At 43.8% G+C, this 14754-nt stretch overlaps 1 protein-coding gene across 1 annotated transcript in view; it reads right to left on the bottom strand.

The window, feature by feature from the left end:
- Positions 1 to 14474, bottom strand: part of LOC148136470 (uncharacterized) — a 132628-nt gene extending 118154 nt beyond the window's left edge. Inside the window, exons 1-2 of the mRNA XM_087983274.1 lie at positions 14379 to 14474; positions 7468 to 7581 (exon numbers count right to left, since the gene is read on the bottom strand). Coding sequence (XP_087839400.1) covers positions 7468 to 7581; positions 14379 to 14469 — 205 coding nt within the window. The 5' untranslated portion in view covers positions 14470 to 14474. The remainder of the gene's footprint in view (positions 1 to 7467; positions 7582 to 14378) is intronic.
- Positions 14475 to 14754: the final 280 nt, after the last annotated feature.

The following is a 14754-nucleotide window of genomic DNA, read 5'->3' as shown; positions in this document are numbered from 1 at the left end:
TTGCTAATGCTTCAGTCTTATATTTTGCATTAATGTGCTGGGCTCCCCCATCACTGAAGGTGGTGATACTTGTCCAGCGTCATATTTCAAATGTAATCGCTCATGACCAAACCTATACATATAGGACAGCAGAGCTTAGAGCTGATCTGTTGTTTGCAGCAATTTTATTGGCTCTATCATTTGCTGTTTATACTTTTGGGCATGAAAATGATTTTATAACTTCACTAAATTGATACCTCATTTCTAGGTATGTCTGGTGCAGAATCTGGCATGCTACCTAGCACTCTTCAGTGAACCACAGTTGATCCCTGGCTGATATAAGAAAACAACTGTAAATACTGGGGCTCTGAAGCAAACAAAAACAGAAATGGCTGAAGAAACTCAGCAAGTCTGATATCATCTATGGATAGAAAATATAGTAAATACAAAGCATAAGTACAAGATAATCTTATATTACAATTACACATGTTTAGTACAAATCATAAATACATGTTTTGAGTCCGCTGACCTTTCTTCCAAGGTGGAATTTGAGTCCTGGTTTTACAGCAGTGTGGAGTAGTGGATATGCTGTGTCTGTGAGGTTACAGGTTTAAATACAATACTGCTGCTGCTGCTAATGGCTCACAGTGCAATATGGATGTCTGGTGAGTTGTGAGATCTGTTTTGAATCTATCCCCTTTGGCACAGTAACAGCACCATACAACAGGAAGGAAACACAATCGAAAGTATCCTTAACAGGAGGCTGGTAACTTCCAGGAAGCCCCTTCTCTCCCTCCCCCTGTTGACCTCAGAAGACGTGAAGATCACAATAACTTATATTTAATCACAGAATTCCTACAGTGTGGAAACAGGCCATTTAGACCAACAAGTGCACACTGACCCTCTGAAGAGTAACCCACCCAGACCCATTCACCTACATTTTTTACTCTACATTTACCCCTGACTAAGGCTCCTAACCTATACATTCCTGTACACTACGGGAAATTTAGCATGGCCAATTCACTTACCTGCACATCTTTGGATTGTAGGAGGAAATCAGAGCAGCCGGAGGAAACCCACGCAGACACGGGGAGAATGTGCAAACTCCACACAGATATAACAGAATGAACAGAGTAAGATTAGGGCCAATCAAGGACAATAATGGGAAATTGTGCTTGGTGTCAGAGGAGATAGGAGAAGCGTTAAATGAATATTTTTCATCAGTGCTCACATTGCAAAAATATAATGTTGTCGAGGAGAATACTGAGAAACAGGCTGCTAGACTAGATAGGATTGATGTTCACAAGGAAGAGGTGTTAGAGATTCTGGAAAGTGTGAAAATAGATAAATCCCCTGGGCTGGTTGGGATTTATCTGAGGATTCTCTGCGAAATTAGGGAGGAGATTGCCGAGCCTTTGGCTTTGATCTTTATGTCATCATTGTCTACAGGAATAGGACCAGAAGACTGGAGGATAGCAAATGTAGTTCCCTTGTTCAAGAAAGGGAGTAGAGACAACCCTGGTAATTATAGACGAGTCCACCTTAATTTGGTTGTTGGTAAAGTGTTGGAAAAGGTTATAAGATGATTTATAATCATCTCGATAGGAATACGTTGATTAGGAATAATCAACATGGTTTTGTGAAGGGTAGGTTGTGTCTCAGAAACCTTATTGAGTTCTTTAAGAAGGTGACCAAACAGGTGGATGAGGGTAAAGCCATTGATATTTGCATATGGATTTCAGTAAGGCATTTGATAAGGTTCCTCATGGTAGGAACAAAATACGAAAGCATGGGATTGAGGGTGATTTGGTGGTTTGGATCAGAAATTGGCCAGCTGAAAGAAGACAGAGGGTAGTGGTCGATGGGAAATATTCATCCTAGAGTTCAGTTACTAGTGGTCTACTGCAAGGATCTGTTTTGGGGCCACTGTTGTTTGTTATTTTTATAAACGACCTGGATGAGGGCATAGAAGGATGGGTTAGTAAATTTGCGGATGTCACTAAGGTCAGTATAGTTGTGGACAGTGTGGAAGGATGTTGGAGGTTACAGAGGGACTTAGATAAGCTACAGAGCAGGGCTGAGAGGTGGCAAACGGAGTTTAATGCAAAAAAGTGTGAGGTGATTCACTTTGGGAGGAGTAACAGGAATGCAGACTACTGGGCGAATGGTAAGATTTTTGGTAATGTAGATGAGCAGAGAGATCTCAGTGTCCACGTACATAGATCTCTCAAAGTCGCCACCCAGGTTGATAGGGCTGTTAAGAAGGCATAAGGTGTATTAGCTTTTATTAGTAGAGGGAGTCAGTATTGTGTACAGTTCTAGTCACCGCATCATAGGAAGGATGTGGAAGCTTTGGAAAGGGTGAGAGGAGATTCATGAGAATGTTGCCTGGTATGGAGGGAAGGTCATATAAGGAAACGTTGAGGGACTTGAGGCTGTTTTCGTTAGAGAGAAGAAAACTGAGATGTGACTTAATTGAGACAGAAGATAATCAGAGGGTTAGATCGGGTGGATAGTGCTGGCTAGCACGAGGGGACATACCTTCCAACTGAAGGGTGATAGAAATAGGACAGATGTCAGAGGTAGTTTCCATACTCAGAGAGTAGTAGGGGCGTGGAATGCACTGCCTGCAACAGTTGAAGACTTGCCAACTTTAAGGGCAGTTAAATGGTCATTGGATAGGCATATGGATGATAATGGAATAGTGCAGGGTAGATGGGCTTCAGATTGGTTTCACAGGGCGGTGCAATATCGAGGACCGAAGGGCCTGTATTGCGCAATAATGTTCTATGTTCGATGATCTGCACTGTCTGAATTAGCATTGCCAGTTTACGATCCTCCTCACTGGAAGTACCAATAAGAATGACTGACTTTGCTATATTAACTAGATTAGATTACTTACAGAGTGGAAACAGGCCCTTCGGCCCAACAGGTCCACACCAACCCTCCGAAAAGCAACCCACCCAGACCCACTCCCCTACATTTACTCCTTCACCTAAAACCACGGGCAATTTAGCACGGCAAATTCACCTAACCTGCACATTTTTGGATTGTGGGAGGAAACCGGAGCACCCGGAGGAAACCCACACAGACACGGGGAGAATGTGCAAACTCCACACAGACAGCTCCTGAGGCAGGAATTGAACCCGTGTCTCTGGCGCTGTGAGGCAGCAGTGTTAACCACTGAGCCGTCCAACAGGGTTGGTTGTTCTGGAGCAGAAAAGTTACCATTTTAAACAAATATTTTCGTTATTTTCATCTGTTGCACTTTTCTTCACTCTTGTCCAGTTTCCTTTCCTCTCAATTTGACTCCATCCCCTGCCCAGGCTGAGATTCTTTCTCAATTTTGATCTGTCACTGGTTAAGGAGATCGACTGTTACTTGAAGTATTCACTTAAGTCCCTGAACAGAGAAACAGTTAAGTAAATAGTTTTAAGTATAACCTTGCTATAAATCTACAATAGCAAGTATAATGGGTTCTTAATACTTAAGATTTCAGAGACAAATCTCAATAAACATATAATTAATAAGTTAGCCTGGAGCAATGTTATGTTGAGGAATCAGGCAGTGCTATTTTGAGTCTGTAGATTGGAAGAAGCAAAAATGGCCTTTAGTAGAGTGATATACTCTCCTTGTCGGATGTGGGAGTTTAGGAAGTGTTTACGTGTTACTGAGGATTATATTTGCAATAAATGCCGTTGATTGTGAATCCAACAGATCAAATGGATCGGCTGGAGCGACAGTTACAGGCAATGAGGAATGAGGCAGTGATGGATGGCAGTTATAGGAAGGGAAAAAAGCCGCTGATACAAGGATCTGTTTTGGGGCCACTGTTGTTTGTTATTTTTATAAACGACCTGGATGAGGGCATAGAAGGATGGGTTAGTAAATTTGCGGATGTCACTAAGGTCAGTATAGTTGTAGACAGTGTGGAAGGATGTTGGAGGTTACAGAGGGACTTAGATAAGCTGCAGAGCAGGGCTGAGAGGTGGCAAATGGAGTTTAATGCAGAAAAGTGTGAGGTGATTCACTTTGGAAGGAGTAACAGGAATGCAGACTACTGGGCGAATGGTTAACTCCTGGAAAAGTGAGAGAGGTAGGCAGGTAGTGCAGGAGTCTTCTGTGGCTATCCCCATCTCAAACAAGTAAGCTGTTTTGGAAAACGTACAGGGTGATGGATTCTCAGGGGAATGTAGCAGGAAGAGCCAAGTTTCTGGTATCAAGACAGGCTCTAATGTAATGAGGGGTACATTGGGTTCAAAGCGATCAGCTGCATTATGTGACTCTCTAGTCAGAGGCACAGAGAGACGTTTCTGTGGTCAGCAGCAAAAAATCAGAATGGTGTTGCCCTCTGGTGTCAGGATTACTGATGTCTCAGAGAGGGTGCAGAATGTTCTCAAAGGGGAGAAGGACCAGCAGAAGATCATTGTACACATTGGAATCAACGACACAGGAAGGGAAAGGATGAGATTCTGAAGAGAGAATATAGAGAGTTAGGCAGGAGTTTAAAAAGGGGGTCCTCAAGGGTAGCAACATCTAGATTACTCCCAGTGCTACGAGATAGTGAGGGTAGAAATAGGAGGATAGAGCAGATGAATGCGTGGCTGAGGAGCTGGTGTATAGGAGAAGGATTCATATTTTTGCATCATTGGAATCTGTTCTGGGTAGAAGTGATTTGTACAAGGATGGATTGCACCTGAATTGGAAGGGGACTAATATACTGGCAGGGAGATTTGCTCGCGCTCCTCAGGAGGAATTAAACGAGTAAGTCTGTGGGAGGGTGGGTGGGACTGAGAGACATAGTGAGGCAAGAAATCAATGAAAGACTGGTACAGTTGAGAAAGGAAATGAGTCAAGCAGTCGGGGACAAAGCAGGGAACAAGGTAGGACTGATAAATTAAACTGCATTTATTTCAATGCAAGAGGCCTAACAGGGCATGGTTAGGCGCATGGAACTGGGATATCACAGCAATTACAGAAATGTGGCTCAGGAATGAACAGGACTGGCAGTTTAATGTTCCAGGATACAAATGCTACAGGAAGGACAGAAGGAGAGGCAAAGAGAGAAGGGTGGTTGGCGTTTTTGATAAGGGAGAGCATTACAGCTGTGCTGAAGGAGGATATTTCCAGAAATACATCCCGGGAAATTATTTGGGTGGAACTGAGAAATAAAAAGGGGATGATCACCTTATAGGGATTGTATTATTGACCCTCTAACAGTCAGCAGGAAATTGAGAAACAAATTTGAAAGGAGGTTTCAGTAATTTGTAAGACTAATAGGCTGGTTACGGAGGGAATTTTAATTTTCCAAACATAGACCGGGACTGCCATAGTGTTCAGGGTTTAGATGAAGAGGAATTTGTTAAGTGCATACAAGAAATTTTTTCTGATTCAGTATGTGGATGTACCTATGAGCGAAGGTGCAAAACTTGATGGCAGGGCAGGTGACTGAGGTGTCAGTGGGGAAGCACTTTGGGGTCAGTGACCATAATTCTATTAGTTTTAAAATAGTTATGGAAAAGGACAGACCAGATCTAAAAGTTGAAGTTCTAAATTGAAGGAAAGCTAAACACGATGATATTAGGTAAGACCTTTCAAAAGCTGACTGGGGCAGATGTTTGCAGGTAAAGGGACGGTTGGAAAATGGGAAGCCATCAGAAATGAGATAATGAGAGTCCAAAGACAGTGCCTTCCTGTCAGGGTGAAAGGAAAGACTGGTAGATGTAGAGAATGCTGGATAACGAGAGGCCAGGACTGATTAGCAATAGTCAACATGGTTTTGTACGTAGGAAATCATATCTCACAAACTTGATTAAGTTTTTTGAAGAAGTAACACAGAGAATTGATGAGGGCAGAGTGGTAGACGTGATCTACATGGACTTCAATAAGGCGTTCAACAAAGTTCCCCATGAGAGACTGGTTAGCAAGGTTAGATCTCATGGAATACAGGGAGAACTAACCATTTGGATACAGAACTAGCTTGAAGGTAGAAGACAGTAGGTGGTGGTGGTGGAGGGTTGTTTTTCAGACTGGAGGCCTGTGACGAGTCGAGTGCCACAAGGATCGGTGCTGGGTCCACTACTTTCCGTCATTTATATAAATGATTTGGATGTGAACATAGGAGGCACGGTGGCACAGTGGTTAGCACTGCTGCCTCTCAGCGTCAGAGACCCGGATTCAATTCCCCCCTCGGGCGACTCTGTGTGGAGTTTGCACATTCTCCCCGTGTCTGCGTGGGTTTCCTCCGGGTGCTCCGGTTTCCTCCCACAATCCAAAAATGTGCAGGTTAGGTGAATTGGCCATGCTAAATTGCCCCTAGTGTTAGATGAAGGGGTAAATGTAGGGGAATGGGTCTGGGTGGGTTGCGCTGCGGCGGGTCGGTATGGACTTCTTGGGCCGATGGGCTTGTTTCCACACTGTAAGTAATCTAATCTAATCTAATTTAATAGTTAGTAAGTTTGCAGATGACACAAAAATTGGAGGTGTAGCGGACAGCAAAGAAGGTTACCTCAGATCTTGATGAGATGGGCCAATGGGCTAAGGATTGGCAGATGGAGTTTAATTCAGATAAATGCGAGGTGCTGCATTTTGGGAAAGCAAATCTTAGCAGGACTTATACACTGAATGGTAAGGTCCTAGGGAGTGTTGCTGAAGAGTGCAGGTTCATAGCTCTTTGAAAGTGGAGTCGCAGGTAGATAGGATAGTGAAGAAGGCATTTTTGAGTATAGGAGTTGGGAGGTCATGTTGCGGCTGTACAGGACATTAGTTAGGCCACATTGTGTGGAATTCTGGTCTCCTTCCTATCAGAAAGATGTTGTGGAGCTTGAGAGGGTTCAGCAAAGACTTACAAGGATGTTTCCAGGGTTGGAGAATTTGAGCTATCGGGAGAGGTTGAATAGGCTGGGGCCGTTTTCCCTCGAATATTGGAGGCTGAAGGATGACCTTATGGAGGTTTATAAAATCATGAGGGGCATGGATAAGATAAATAGACGAGGTATTTTCCCTGGGGTGGAGGAGTAAATAAGTAAAGGGCATAGGTTTAGGGTGAGAGGAGAAAGATGTATAAGAGACCTAAGGGGCAACTTTTTCACACAGAGGGTGATGTGTGTATGGAACGAGCTGCCAGAGGAAGTGGTGAAGGCTAGTACAATTGCAACATTTAAAAGGTATCTGGATGGGTATACAAATAGGAAAGATTTGAAGTGATATGGGCTGGGTCCTGGCCAGTGGGACTAGATTAGGTTGGGATATCTGATCGGCATGGACGATTTGGACCAAAGGGTCTGTTTCCGTGCTGTACATCTCACTGACTCTATCTTCTTTACCCCTCACTGCATCACTATCATTGTGCACATCCAGGCGGTTACATAGTAAATCACTTTAGTGCTAAAGGACATAGGATGAAGAGTCTAAGTGAATGGGACACAGCATCACTGCAGAAAATCTGCACCACAATAAGTTTAGCACATTGAACATAAGGAAACGTACACATTATGACTCCAGCGATGAGAATTCCTGTTGACAGTAGAATGGAGAGACCCAGGAGGATGTAGAAAATCAGAGGCTGCTGTTTTCCTTGCAATGAAGGTTGGTCAGCATGTTCTGCAAAATGACAATATGAGGATGAAAAGTGGCAACAACTTAAGACTGGGCACTTCAGAAACCCGTTCAGAAGCTCTGTTTGGTTCTGAGTTGTATGTTCTTTCCATTCTGATAACAGAATGCATCAAATTCCTGGAACATGCTCCCTATAGCACTCTGGGCAAGGGAGCTGAGAAGGCAATAGGTAGATGAAGTTGCGAGGTGATGGTCATAGATCAGAGAGGAGGGTGGAGCAAATTGGTGGGAAGGAAGATGAACAGGTAGGACAGTTCAAGAGGGCAGTGCCAAGTTGGAGGGTTGAATTTGTGATGAGGTGGACTGCAGAGATTCAAGAAAGCAGCTCATCAACACCTTCCCAAAGGCAACTCAGGCTGGGCAATAATTGCTCGCCTAGCCAGTGATGCCCACATCCCATGAATGAATGGGCTATTTCTTTGGGCAGTTCAGAATCATTCACATTGCTGCGGGTATTGAGGCAGGTGGAGACTAGACAAGGTAAGGACAGAGGCTATCCTTCCCTCAAGCACATTAGTGAATGAGATGGGAGTTTACAACAATTGCTCAGGGATGGGTACTGCTGGTTGGGTCAGCATTCATTACCCATTCTTAATTGCCCTTAAGAAGGTGCGAGTTAGCTGCTTCCTTGAACAACGGCAGTCAACTGGAGCAGGTGCACCCACATTGCTGTTAGAGTGACAGTGAAGAAATGTCAATACATTTCCAAATCAGGATGGTGAGTAGCTTGCTGAGGATCTTGCAGGTGGTGGTGTGTCCATAAATCTGTTGCTCTTGTCCTTCAAGGTTGTAAAGATAATGGGTTTGAAAGATGCTGTCGAAAGAGTCTTGGTGTGTTAGTGCAGTGCATCTTGTAGATGGTACACACTGCTGCTACTGAGAGTCAGTGATGGGTGGAATGAATGTTTCAAACATAGAACAGCACAGCACAGTACAGGTCCTTTGGTCCTCAATGTTGTGCTGACCTACTGTCCGACTGTAAGATCAAACTAACCTACATTTTACTGTGATCCACGTGCCTATCTAAGAGTCGATTAAATGTCCTTAATGTATCTGACTCTACCATCACGACTGGTAATGCATTGCATGCACCCACCACGGTGTAAAGAACCTACCTCTGACATCTTCCCTTAACCTTCCTCCAATCACCTTAAAGTTATGACTCATGATAGCCATTTCCGTCCTTGAAAAGGTCTCTGGCTATTCACCTTACTTGTGCTTCTCATCATCTTGTACACCTCTATTAAGTCACCTCTCGTCCTTCTTCACTCCAATGAGAAAAGCCCTCAGTCTCTCAACCTTTCTTCATAAAACATGCCCTTCCGTCCAGGCAACATCCTGGCAAATCTCTGCACCCTCTCCAAAGCTTCCACGGTTCTTCCTATAATGAGGTGACCAGAACTGAACATAATATTCCAAGTGTGGTCTAACCACGGCTTTATAAGGGTGCAGCATAAACTAATGGCTCTTAAACTCAATTGCACTGCTAATTAAAGTCAACACACCATACGCCTTCTGAACAAGCTTATCAACTTCGGTGACAACTTTGAGGGATCTATGGACTTGGACCCCAAGATACCTCTGTTCGTCCACACTGCCAAGAATCCTGCCTTTTAGCCTGTAATCTGCATTCAAATTCAACTGTCCAAAATGAATCACTTCACACTTTTCCAGATTGAACTCCATCTGACACTTAACAGCCCAGTTATGCATCTTGTCAATGTCCTGCCTACAACAGCCCTCCACACTATCCACAACTCCACCAACCATCGTGTCATCAGCAAACTTACTAACCTACCCTTCCACTTCATCCAAGTCATTTATAAAAATAACAAAGAGCAAAAGTCCCAGAAAAGATCCCTGTGGAACACCACTGATCACTGAGCTCCAGACTGAGTACTTTGCATTTACTACCATCCTCTGTCTTCTATGGGTCAGCCAATTCTATATCCAGACAGCTAAATTTCCCTGCATTCCATGCCTCGCTACTTTCTGAATGAGCCCACCATGGGGAGCCTTATCAAACACCTTGCTAAAATCCATGTACACCACATCCACTGCTCTACCTTTTTCAATGCACTTTGTCACAAAGAATTCAGTAAGGTTTGAGAGGCATGACCTGCGCCTCACAAAGCCATGCTGATTGTCTCTAATCAAACTATGTTTTTCCAAATAATCATTAATTCTGTCTCTCAGAATCCTCTCCAATAATTTGCGCACAACAGACGTAAGACTGACTGGGCTATAATTCCCAGAGTTATCCCTATTCCCTTTTTTGAACAAGGTAAGAACATTTGCTACCCTCCAATCTTCTGGCACATCTCCACTGGACAGCGAGAATGCAAAGATCATCACTAAAAGCACAATTTCTTCCCTCACTTCCCGTATGAGCCTTAGGTATATCCTGTCTGGTCCAGGAAATCGATTATGTTTTTCAACATTTTTAGCACATTCTCCTTCTTAAAATTAATCTTTTCAATCATATCAGTCTGTTTCATGCTGTCCTCACAAACGACAAGATCCCTCTCACTAATGAATGCTGAAGCAGAGTATTCATTAAGAACCTCCCCAACCTCCTCCAATTCCTTGCACAAGTTCCTTCCACTATCCCTGATTGGCCAGATCCTTACTCTGGCCAACCTCTTGTTCCTCACGTAAGTTTAGAATTGCGTGGGGCTTTCCTTAATCCTACCCACTAAGGCTTTTCCATGCCCACTCTAACTCTAAGCCCATTCTTCAGTTCCTTCCTAACTATCTTGTAACCCTTGAGAGCCCTGTCTGGTCCTTGCTTCCTCAACCTTAAGTAAACTTCCTTCTTCCTCTTGACTAGATGTTCCACATCTCATCATCCAAGGTTCCTTCACTCTACCATCCTTTCCTTGCCTCAGTGGGGCAAATCTGTCCAGCACTTGCAGCAAGTGCTCCCTAAACAACCTCCACATTTCTGTGTTGCATTTCCCGGAGAACAACTGATCCCAATTTATGCACCACAGTTCCTGCCTATAGCATTGTAATTCCCCTCCCCCAATTAAATACTTTTCCATACCATCTGGTCCTATGGTTCTTCATGAATACAGTAAAGGTCAGGCAGATGTGATTACGATCACCAAAATGCCCTCCCACTGAGAGATCTGACATCTGCCCTGGTTCGTTGCCAAGCACCAAGTCTAATATGGCCTCCCCTCTCGTCGGCCTGTCTTCATATTGAGTCAGGAATCCTTCCTGGACACACCTGATAAAATCTGCTCCATCCAAACTATGTGCACTAAGGAGGTTCTAATCGATATTAGGGAAGTTGCAGTCACCCATGAAAACAACCCTGTTAATTCTAAACTTTGCCTCCCAATCTGCTCCTCTGTGCCTCTGTTGCTATTGGGGACTCTATAGAAAATTCCCAATAAAGTGACTGCACCTTTTCTGTATCTGACTTCTACCCACACTGACTCTATAGACAAAGCTTCCTTAACAAATTCCCTTTCTGCAGCTGTGATACTATCCCTGATTAACAATGCCACTCCCCCACCTCTTTTAACCCCCTCACTACTCTTTTTGAAACATCTAAACCCCGGAACATTCAATAACCATTCCTGCCCTTGCGATATCCAAGTTTCCGTAATGGCCACAACATCGTTGCTCCAAGTACTGATCCATGCTCTAAGTTCATCACTCTCATTCCTGAAACACCTTGCATTAAAATGGACACAACAACCCATTACACTGACTGCAACTTTGCCGTATCAACTGTCTATCCTTTCTCATAGACTCTGCCCGCTGTATCTGGCTGTTCACCCGATCTGGCTGTACTCCATCCTCAGATCTGTAGCTGAGGTTCCAACCCCCTTCCCAAACTAACTTTATTCCTCTCGAGGAGCTCTAGCAAACCTCTTGGTCAGGATATTGGTGCCCCTCCAGTTCACGTGCAACCCGTCCTCCTTTGACAGGTCCCACCTTCTCCTGAAGGTATCCCACTGATCCACATAACTCTCTTACAAAAGCTCTGCAGGCACGTGTTTAGCTGCACTTGATCTCTGTTCCTAGCCTCACTAGTCCTTGGCATTGGTAGCAATCCTAAAATTACTATTCTGTTACCTTGACTTTTACCTTCCAACCTAACTCTCTATATTCACTTTTCCGAGGTATGTCATTAGTACCGATGTGTACCATGACTTCTGGCTGCTCCCCCTCAAGGATCCTGTAGATTCGACCTGAGACATTCTTGACCCTGGCACTCATGAGGCAACATACCATCCAGGAGTACATAGAACATAGAACAATACAGCACAGAACAGGCCCTTCGGCCCACGATGTTGTATCGGTCATGACTACAGAATCTCCTGTGTGTTTCTCTATCCATTGAATCGGCTATTAACTATCGCTGTCCTATTCTGCACCCTTACCTTCTGAGCCAGGCTTGTTGTTGCTAGAGACTTGGCCACTGTGGCTTTCCCTTGGTAGGTACCCCCCAACCCCACCAACCCAACACACACAAACAGTATCCAAAGCGGTATACTTATTATTGAGGGGAATAATGACAGTCACCCAGCTACCTTTATCCTATAACTTAGGTGTGACTACCTCCCTGTAATTCCTCTCTATCACTCCCTCAGCCTCAGAATGATCCAAAGTTAATCCAGCTCCAGTTCCCTAATGTAGTCTGTGAGAAGCTGGAGTTGGGTGCACTTCTTGCAGTTGGAGTCAGCAGGGACACTACTGGTGATCTTTACTTCCCGGTTCCTACAACAGGAACATGCAACTGCCCTAACGTCCATCACCTCTGGTCTAAATTGCCAAAAACAGAACAAAAAAAACCTTACCAACGCTCCACACAGTCTTTGTTTTGGTTAGAAGAGGATGATAGATGGGAAGCATTACACGTGCAGTGTTTCGGGTTTAGCCACTGCCCAAATATATTAGTTCACGTAGCCAGCAGTCCTCCTCTCCTGTTCAGCCTTCGCTCCACCAATTCACGAGACAAGTATTTTATATTGATACTTCCCTTCCCAGCTGCCCCCAGCTCATGTTCTCCTGACTTCGGCTACTGAAATGGAGGCTGCTGATTCATGTGATAAGTATTTTATACTCATGGATGTTTGTGGATGTGGTGCCAGTTGAGTATCTGCTTTGTCCTGGATGATGGCAAACTTCTTGAGTGCTGCTGGAGCTGCACTCATCCACACAAGTGGGGAGTGTTCCATCACACTCCTGATTTGTGCCTTGTGGACACACTTTGGGAATCAGGAAGGGAGTTACTCACTGAAGGATTCCCAGCATCTGTCATGCTCTTCTTGGTACTGTATTTATACAGTTTGTTCAGTTTAGTGTGTTCTTGATGGTAGCCTGTAAAATGTTGATATTCTTTGCCACAATTAACAAGACCAGCTAATTGTATTAGTTGAATTTAAATTCCATTAGTTTTTTTGTGGTGGGATTTGAACCCATATCCTAACAGCATGAACATGTGCTTCTGGATTATAGTCAAGTTACATGATCATTATACCACTGATTCCCCTTGGCATACAGGGGAACCTCATTCTTTGGCATGGTGCTAAGCCACTCAGACTGAAAATGTCAGACATGCTCCCTAGCTGGTCAGAGATTTTGAAAGTTGTTAACATTGACTCAGATTCACCCAGTTAGAGAGAATAGGAATTGATTTCTGACCATGATCTTGTGGCTTCTCCTGAAGCTTGTTGGTGGGTATTAGATACAAGTGTTTTTTCTACAACAACAAACACAGACTCCCATAGTCAAACACTCATTGCCCACCTTGTGAAGTCATATGGCAACCCTGACGATGTATCAAGAGGTTTGCCCCTGGAGCCACACACCAGCAAATGCCAAGTCTGACGTGTTTTCAAGAGAGTCTCTATCTGGAAATGAACATTTCGCAGGTCTTCAGGGAAAAAGCAGGGAATGACCCATGGGTGCACTATTCTTGCAGAGAATGTGAACAGTCATGGTGGATCACTCTTAAATCTGGGGTTTTTGCACACTCTCAAGGTATTTAGGGGTCACACCCTATACTCACTGATGACTGTCCTTTGCCTATTATTTCAGGTTGCAATCAAATAGCATTATGGAACTAAGATGGAGACAAAACAAAATAGCAAGATTTAAGACATTGTGCACACAGGGGTTTCTAAGCTCAATTCCCAGTTTATACTACTATCACCATGTTTAAAAACATAGCCGTCTGGTAGGGGGTTGGGCAAGGGATCAATATCTATACCACAACCTCAATACTTTATTTCATTTCGTGTTCTTGACACTGTCGGTTGAAGGGGATGGCTCCGTGAGAGAGGTGGGCTATAGGTGGGGTTGTAGTAGGAAGATGAGAATATATGTATTCTACCCCCATGACTTTATTTGAATGTTTAACTGCACAATCTGATCTTTGGCAAAATAATACAAGTGGCATCCTCTGGCAGAAATGTTATCCAATCAATTGGAAAACAACCCGCTCTCTGTTGTTAATTGATCTGTAGGTTTATATTCAACTGTTAATTATTTACTAGGAGAAAGTGAGGACTGCAGATGCTGGAAAGAAAAGTCGAGAGTGTGGTGCTGTAAAAGCACAGCAGGTCAGGCAGTATCCGAGGAGCTGGAGATTAGACGATTTGAAATGAGTCCTGATGAAGGGCTTATACCCGAAATGTGATTCTCCTGCTCCTCAGATGCTGCCTGACCTGCTGTGCTTTTCCAACATCACACTCTCGACTGTTAATTATTGGACTGTGGCCTGGCTGAGATCAATTGCAAAGAGCTGTGAGAAGTGGGTATACCTGGCTTAATGTCACTTTGTTCCTCTTGTTCCTTGTTCCACTCTTGAGAACTCACTTTCTGAATACTGTCTCCAATCACATCAAGATCCATGACTCCTTCTGTAAAGAGAGCATGTCAGAGTCAGTTTATAGATTTGACTATTCTATTATTTTGTCATTCTTTTAGCTAAACACCATTGGCTGGATAGCACAGCTGCAAGTTATGTGGCCAGTGTAAAACAGAAGTTTTCCACCATTATCAAATCAAAGGCAGAACATTGTGGATGCTGGAGATCTGAAATAAATCAGAAAAAAACCTGAGAGACTCAGATTTTTTAGGAGAAAGTGAGGCCTGCAGATGCTGGAGGTCAGAGCTGAAAATGTGTTGCTGGAAAAG

This window comes from Chiloscyllium plagiosum, unplaced genomic scaffold (genome assembly GCF_037043375.1).
Source record: "Chiloscyllium plagiosum isolate Xiang-an unplaced genomic scaffold, Cpla_swu_hap1 HiC_scaffold_45, whole genome shotgun sequence".
NCBI lineage: Eukaryota > Metazoa > Chordata > Chondrichthyes > Orectolobiformes > Hemiscylliidae > Chiloscyllium > Chiloscyllium plagiosum.
This window is presented reverse-complemented; position numbering and strand designations above follow the sequence as displayed.